The 8,761-nt window shown below is 32.9% G+C and overlaps 1 protein-coding gene across 2 annotated transcripts; it reads right to left on the bottom strand.

The window, feature by feature from the left end:
- Positions 1-3,973: 3,973 nt before the first annotated feature.
- On the bottom strand, positions 3,974-8,446 carry LOC111465371 (CBS domain-containing protein CBSX6-like). Of its 2 annotated transcripts, none has more exons than XM_023109712.1 (3): positions 7,984-8,446; positions 7,322-7,687; positions 3,974-5,237 (listed from the first exon to the last, which is right to left on the bottom strand). In XM_023109712.1, exons 2-3 carry the CDS (start codon positions 7,663-7,665, stop codon positions 4,307-4,309), a joined length of 1,275 nt encoding a protein of 424 aa, XP_022965480.1. In that variant the 5' UTR covers positions 7,666-7,687; positions 7,984-8,446; the 3' UTR covers positions 3,974-4,306. The 2 variants fall into 2 exon arrangements, with proteins under 2 accessions (XP_022965480.1, XP_022965479.1); XM_023109711.1 differs by having other exon boundaries at positions 7,322-7,682.
- Positions 8,447-8,761: the final 315 nt, after the last annotated feature.

Raw genomic sequence — 8,761 nt, 5'->3', positions numbered from 1 at the left:
AAAACCCATAAATTTCTTTCGTGAAATTCTCCGAGCATGTTTAACCATTTTGTGAAGAACCCGAGAGATAATTTGGCCAAGAAATGCAACAAAAGAGGCAAATCAAGGCTTATACGAGTCATGGTCTAGTGTTCAAGTCAAAGTTAAGAAGGCGTTTAAGAAAAAAATAAGAGACTCACTCATTCAAAGAGCTAGACTAGTAAGACTAAAGAGACGCCAAAACTTTCCCTATATTTTTTTAATTACATAATTAAAATATTAAAAATCTAAAGTAGACCAACTAAAATAGTATTAAAAAATTAATCACCTTTTTATTTTAAAATCTTGATTAACACTTTAAACTATTCCTAAAGGCAAGAGTAAGATAAAAAAATAAATAAAAATTAACGCTAAATAAATAAAAATATCTTGTTTAAAAAATACTCATAATTTTTTCTTTTTTTTTTTGTAACAACTCAGATCCACAGCTAGCAGATATCTTTCCAACTAATGTGAGACATTACAATCCATCCCTTTCGGGGGCCGTCCTCGCTGGCACTCGTTCCTTTCTCCAATTGACGTGGGACTCCCTCCAAATCCACCCCTTTGGAGTTAGTGTCCTCACCGAAAACAGCGAGAAAGTTGACACATCGTCCGGTGTCTAGCTCTTATACCATTTATAACGACCCAGATCCACTAGCAGATATTGTCCTCTTTGGGCTTTCCCTTTCGAGCTTCCTTCAAACGCATCTGCTAGGGAAAGGTTTACACACGAATGGTGTTTTGTTCTCCTCCCAACAATGTGGGACATCACATTTTTTAAAGTTTTAAAAACAATTCTAAAAGACACAGATGAAAATGGTCAGTACTTTATTTCAAAAATACCCTTAAACTTCAAATTTTTCAAAAAAATTAAAAAATACTCATGTTTGTACTATTAAAGCAGCATTAACCTCCTTTACCTTTATAAAAAAGAAATTAATTTTTTTTTAAGACATTTTATATATTATCTTTAAAGGTTTTTTTTTAAAAAAAAATTAAGAATATTAATAAAACTTGTTTTTTAAATTTAAATAATTTTTTTAAAAGAATGTTTTTAAAATAAAATATTAACTACTTTTTAATTAAAAAAAATGGGATTTTTTTTTTTTATTATTTTTTAAGAAAATTGAAGGATATAAGTCAAAGACATTTCCACATGATTAAATTATAAAGTGATTTCGGCATCATGGAAAATACTTTAAAAATGTGCAATCATTGCATATTATTAAATATTCTAATTATTTATTTTCTCCTTTTACTTTATTTTTTTAAAAAAACCTAAATTAATAAAAATCATTTTCAAAAATAATCTATTAATTAAAAAATTAATAAAAAATCTATTAATTAAAAAATTAATAAATAATCTATTAATTAAAAAAAACCTAAATTAATAAAAATCATTTTCAAAAATAAAAATATTCTTAAACATTTAAAAAAAATTAAAAAATTGATGTAAAACTAAATGAATTTTTAAAATTTAGGGTTTTAATGATACTTTTAAAATTTCCGTATTTTTAAATATTTTTTAACGTTTTAAGAAAATTAAAGGCTATTAATTATTTTTTTTAAAGTTAAAAATATTTTAAAAACAAAATACTTAAAACTATTTTTTTAATTTAATTTTTTTTTTAAGTTTAAAAAAAAAATTGAAGGTATTTTTGTTTAGACATGTTTTAAAATTTAAAAATATTTTTATTAATTTAACCTATTTTAAAATTTGTTCTTATTATTAAATTTTGTCAAAAAAAAATATTAATTTAACAAGGCTTTTAATTAAAAATTTAACAAACCTATTAACATTTTTTTTTTAAGATTGAAAATTATTATTATTATTTTATTTTATTAGATAATTAAGATATATTTAAAATAGAGCCTAAAATTAAATATTTGAAAGTATAAAAATTAAAATAAAAGCTGATATTTATTTATTTATTTATCAAATTAAATTAAAAATATATATTATATATATTATAAGATATAATATTTTAATTGAGTGAGATGGAAAAAAAAAACTTTACAAAATATATAATTAGATAGTGGATTTTGCATCAAATTTCCATTTCATATATATATATATATATATATATATATATATACATTTGAATTTTAAAATTTTTTATATTGGATTCGAGTTATAAACAAAGGATAAAACGGGTTATGTGGCACCCAAATAAATGAGTGATCGTGAATAAACCAAAATCACGTCCAAACAAGAGTGATCTTGAGGATATGATGATTTAGAAATGCTTTAAAAAATTGATAGTCACTACTATGCCAATAACGTGCACTTTCTTTCTCGGTGACTTGATCGTAAAAACTTCAAAATTAAGTATACTTAATTTGGAGCAATCCTATGTTGGACGACCGGGAAAGCAAAGAACTACATATTCTAACTATCAAAGCCTTTTAAAGAGGTAGGGTGTAATTTAAGGGCGATTTAGACTTCGAATGCTATGAGCCCCATTTACGAAAGTCTAAACCTACGGTACGTGATAAACAAATTTTAAACAGTGCACTTCATGCCGAGATTTAGACCAGAATTTGGAATCTAGATTCAGTGCCTATTGAGTCCACGACATGACCACTTTACCTACTTGTCTTGAAATATTGTAAGTGAAGATTATCCTCATAAACTAACACGAATTCATGCTAAAAGAAAGATAGTAACTATAGACCGTGTCTATTAGATTATCCTCATATATCTTGTAACGACTCAGATCCACCGCTAGCAGATATTGTTCTCTTTGGACTTTCCCTTTTGGGTTTCTCCTCAAAGCTTTAAAACGCGTCTGTTAGGAGAAGGTTTCCAACTGATCTGGGTTGTTACAAATGGTATCAGAGCCAGTCACCGAACGATGTGTCAACCTTCTCGCTGTTCCCCGAAAGGGGTAGACACAAGGCAGTGTGTCAGTAAGGACGCTGGCCTCAAAGGTGATTGGAGAAAGAAATGAGTGCTAGCGAGGTGGATTGTGGTGTCCCACATTGATTGGAGAGGAGAACAAACCACCATTTATAACCGTGTGGAAACTTCTCCTAGCAGAAGTCTTCTAAGACTAAAGCATAAAAGGGAAAGCCCCGAACAATATCTATGGATATGGGCCGTGAATATCTATCATTAAAATTTCCATTTATGGAGGATGAGGTGAGAGAATAAACAAATAAATTTAAGATTATGAGTAAAATAATGCAGACACTTTGTGGTTGAAATGAAGACACGTGTCATCATATCAATGGTGGTGATTGGAGTTCAGTGATGTGGACACCAAGTCATTGGTTTGGTTTTCTATCTATTAACAAGTAATGTCCATTCAAACATTTTCCACCATGAACAAAAAGAGTGTATTTAAATGGATTTATTATTATTATTATTATTATTATTATTATTATTATTATTATACCTCGATTCAATAATAAATGGACAAATATTCGAACATCTAATCTTTAAAACAAGTGTATAATATCGTAAAATAGATGTATAATATCGAAACTAAATTGGTATGGATTCAAACATCTAATCTCTTAAACATGTGTATAATATCGTAAAACAGATGTATAATATCGAAACCAGATATGTTAGATTAAATTGATATGGATTCGAACATATAATCTCTAAAACAGATTTATAATACCGATACCAAAAATGTTAGATTAAATGAGTAGGGATTCGAATATCGGAACTAGATATGGAAGATTAAACGGATAGGGATTCGAACATACAGTATTTAAAACATGTGTATAATATCGTAAAACAGTTGTATAATATCAAAACCAGATATGTTAGATGAAATGGGTATGAATTTGAACATCTAATTTTTAAACCGAGGTATAATATCGGAACTAGATATATTAGATTAAATGGGTAGGGATTCGAACATCTAATCTTATTGAAACCAGATATGTTAGAAGTTTTAAAATTGTGTCCACCAACCTGTTGAATATTAAACGGTGTCTATTAGACCTGTAACGTTTTCAATAATATTGAGTCTAAATGGTCGAGTTCGAAACATTACAATCAAATAAACACGAAATTTGAACAAACCTAAAATAATAAAACAAATACCCTTCTTAACTGCAGCATTAAAGAAACGTTTAGTACAAATAACTAGTAAAAAACAGTTCCATTAAGAACAATACATTCACAAAAATTCATGAGCAGCTTAAATGTCTCTCATATACAAATTTATGTGTAATTGAAGAACATTTTTCAACTTTGAATAGAATTCCCGAGCGCCGAGAAGGATCGATTAGCTGGTATGAACGACGTAGGTTGCTTGGTAAATATTTTTCAACTTTGAATAGAATTTCCGAGCACCTCGAAGGATCGATTCGCTGGTATGAAAGTCGCAGGTTGCTTCGTAACTGCAGCTAAGATATCAGCATAACCCACAACTCCAACCAGGACATCATCATTTTCATCCTCAGTTACCCAGACATGGCTTGCCCTGTGAGAAAGCATCTGAGCCATAACAGCAGCCAATGAACTTGTAACTTTACATGTCAAGGGAGCACTTCGGCCACGGTACATGCTCCGGCTGATCCCGAACGTGGGGCTTGATGGGTTGAATCCGATACTTCTACTGCTGAATTTCTTTGCCCGTGTTGCGCCACCGGCACTGGCAGGGTTGTTTTCGTCGATGTTAGCATTAGCGGATAGATCCGGGACCATTCGAGAGTTCATGTTGTCTTCTACTCCCATTACAAACTGCCCAGCAGAAAGATTAGCTAACGCCCAAGCAGCAGCCAAGTAATTGCATTTCCAGAGTTTGGAGGCTGAAATCTCTCCAATGATCTTGTATTGATTATCATGCATGTTTTCAATAACAGCCACTGCAATCGGGTCATCAGGAAGCTTATGAGCGATATCGATTGCAGGAGTCGAGGCATCGATAGAGCAGTAGTTTGGGTTGATGACTCCGAGAGTAGAGATGGAGGATAGAGGGAGTGGTGCAAGAGCACCGAGGCAACCGATAAGGAAACGGATCACATCTTCTCTTGAGAGACAGCAAAACTTATTGTGTCCCGTTGAAGACGAAGATGGTCGATTAGCATTTACTACACTGAGGTTATGGCTGCTATTGCCAGGGGCATCAATGTTCTTCAACCACTTACCATTATAGAGAATGGAGAACCGTTTGCTCATTCCTTTCCATACCACGCTCTTTCGAATTAGGAGACGCCTCACGCCTTGCTTCATCATTTCCAATGCGTCTATCAACCTTTTCACATGGACAGATCAAGAGGTTCAATCAATTGAATGTAAGAACAAATTTCTTTCATGTAGTTTCTAAGGTCTTTGAGAAACCATAGTCCTTGCACACAAACAAATAGAGTGGAAGCTGGAAAACTATTATCAATCACCTACTCTAGTTACTCGAATCAAAAGCATCGAAAACGAGCTAAACCACCGTGACTTTGGAAACTACGAGAGAAACATTAGACGGTCCTACTGATAGAAATTTTCTAGAAATTGATAAGAATCTACCTTGTGCATATGTAAATAATTTTGATCTCAACATGGATACGATATTTCTCGCACACATCAGTTGACAGTAGCATCTCATCATTAATTGGTCTTGGAGCTACACCGTCATGCTAGGCTAAAGGTTTTTGTTATGAAGTTTGTTCGACTCCAAAGGATATTCTATTCCGGGATACCTTATGTTTCAAATTCAAGTTTGTTCTTCGTTAAGCGGGTAGCCTCACAGCATCAGATCATTAATTGGTCTTGAAGCTACATCGTCATGCTACTCTAAAGGTTTTTGTTATAAACTTAGTTCGACTCCAAAGGATATTCTATTCCAGGATACCTTACGTTTCAAATTCAAGTTTGTTCTTCATTAAGCGGGTAGCCTCACAGTAGCATCTCATCCTTGCTTGGTCTTCAAGCTACACCGTCATGCTACACTAAAGGTTTTTGTTATAAACTTTGTTCGACTCCAAAGGATAATCTATTTCAGGATACCTTACGTTTCAAATTCAGGTTTGTTCTTCGTTAAGCAGGTAGCCTCACAGTAGCATCTCATTATTAATTGGTTTAGAAGCTACACCTTCATGCTACGCTAAAGGTTTTTGTTATAAACTTCATTCGACTCCAAAGGATATTCTATTCCGGGATGCCTTACGATTCAGATTCAAGTTTGTTCTTCGTTAAGCGAGTAGCCTCACAGTAGCATCTCGTCATTAATTAGTCTAGAAGCTACACCGTCATGCTACGCTACAGGTTTTTGTTATAAAGTTTGTTCAACTCCAACGGATATTCTATTCTGGGATACCTTATGTTTCAAATTCAAGTTTGTTCTTCGTTACATGGGTAGCCTCACAATAACATCTCATCATTAATTGATCTTGAAGCTACACCATCATGCTACGCTAAAGGGTTTTTGTTATAACTTTGTTCGACTCCAAAGGATATTCTATTCGGGGATACCTTACGTTTCAGATTCAAGTTTGTTCTTCATTAAGCGGGTAGCCTCACAGTAGCATCTCATTATTAATTGCTCTTGAAGCTACACCATCATGCTACGCTAAACGTTTTTGTTATAAAGTTCGTTTGACTCCAAAGGATATTCTATTTCGAGATACCTTACGATTCAGATTCAAGTTTGTTCTTCGTTAAGTGGGTAGCCTCGGTTTTAGTCTGTCACTATTGCCACTTTTATTCTATTTCGAGATACCTTACGTTTCAGATTCAAGTTTGTTCTTCGTTAAGTGGGTAGCCTCGGTTTTAGTCTGTCACTATTGCCACTTTTATTCCATTTCCAGAGCTCTTGCCTGCTATTGGCCAACCAGTTTTCTTTGCTGTTCTTAGATTTCTCCTGTTCACTTTTTATTAATCTTTGCATATACCAATGAAAGTATTTCTTTTTCGAAATAGCTAACTCTTTTGTGCCGAATGAGAGGTTTGCGTATCGTCGCTTATTTGCTAGTGGGAGAGCAAGACATGAACTAACACTGCTCAAACTTGTCCAAATTGTACATATCTTACTATATTGTTCATATATGTTCTTCAAATCTTCATAGTTTTAACTTTTCTGACAAAAAATTCAAGACAGGACGAATCGCTTATTAGCTAAAATCTGTATATTTAGTAAAAGATTTCTATAAAATCATTGTAAAAATACTGTTCTATAAGAGATCAGAAAAAGAAGAACATAAAAGGAGTAAATCCTTAAATTCACTTTACTTTGCTAACAAAAAGTTGAACAATCATCCAATAAATATAACTCCAAATGCTTCAGATAAGAACAAAAAAACAAAAAACCAGATGATCAAAACAAAATCTAAAGGAACAAATGCTAACCTTGTTGCAGGATCAACCTGCCTCAACAATGAAGGGTTCGGGACGACGACCTCCGAAATTGGGGTCTTCATTGCCCTATCCTGATCCTCTAGATTCTCCGTTCGAGCCAAGAACGCAACGATATCCAAAGAAGAGAGAATTCCCACAAATCTCTGCTGTTTCATTTCACCATTCTCAATCATTCCCACATGAGTTTTTCTCTTCCAAATTGGTATCCCACACTCTGTTGACTCTCCGATCCCCCTTATCGCCGTTTCAATCGTCTCCGTCTCATAAAACTCCACCACCTCCGGCTTCCCCACTGTCAGATCCCCAACCACATGATACAAAAAAACTGATGCCATAACAACTCTTCACCTTTCTAAGATAAACACAACCAAAATCAAATAAAACCAATACTATTAGATCAATCTTAAACACAAATCTCCTCGAACAATCCAAGATTAAAAATCTACATTAAATGGAAAGAATCTTCGCTTCCACTTCGATTTTGTTAGGAATCACGACTCTCCACAATGATATGATATTACCCACTTTGAGCATAGACTCTCGTGACTTTGCTTTTGAACAGATTTAAGATCCAACAGAACAAGTATTGAATAAGACAATATGAAATTAAATTCAACATATAGCAACAAAAAGAAGGGTTTAACGAAAAGTACCAAGGTTCTCTTCGATTCGATTCGATTCAAGCTCTCAAACTTCGCAGGAACCGAACGACGGAGCCGAAAAACCCGAACAAAATGGGCAAAAGTTATAAAAGAGAATGAAGGAAGATAAGCAATAAATCAAACCTAGTAATAGGCAATCTACGAAGACTCAAAAACTCGGAGCAAAGAGAGTCCGCCATTGATAACGAAGAACAAGAAACGAAGGAAGATGAGAAGAAGAAGGAACAGAGTTAATGCCCATGAAAAACCGCTCAATCAGCTCGAATCCACCAAACAACAACAAAAAACAGTCACTGAGTTGCTCTGTGAATCAACGAAGAACAATTCAGAGAAGAATCTTAGAACATGGAAGACGAAGACGAGAAGAAAAAAAAAATGGGAATCGAGAGATGAATTATTGAATAATTGAATTATTGAGCCGAGACATAGAAGGCAAGAACAGAGAACAGGGTTGGCAATTAATGAGTGACGTGGAAGCTTAAACACATGAATTTTATTTTATTTATTTTATTATTATTATTTTCAGGGAAATAATTAGTGATAATGTTTATGAGGAAAAAAAAATTAAATAGGAAAAATCCAAAAAAAAAATGATTGATTGATTAAATAAATAAATAAATATATATATATATTTTTAGTCCCTTTCATATTTTTTTTATTATTTAAATATTTCATTTTATTTTATATTTTAATAAAAAAATTAATTCATCGGGTTGTTTCGTGAAAATATTTGTGTAGTCCCCGCTCTATAAATTTTGGATAGAGTGAG

Source organism: Cucurbita maxima, unplaced genomic scaffold (genome assembly GCF_002738345.1).
Source record: "Cucurbita maxima cultivar Rimu unplaced genomic scaffold, Cmax_1.0 Cma_Scf00029, whole genome shotgun sequence".
Classification (NCBI taxonomy): Eukaryota; Viridiplantae; Streptophyta; class Magnoliopsida; order Cucurbitales; family Cucurbitaceae; genus Cucurbita; species Cucurbita maxima.
The sequence above is the reverse complement of the archived record's forward strand: the minus strand, read 5'-3'. Positions and strand labels throughout refer to the sequence as shown.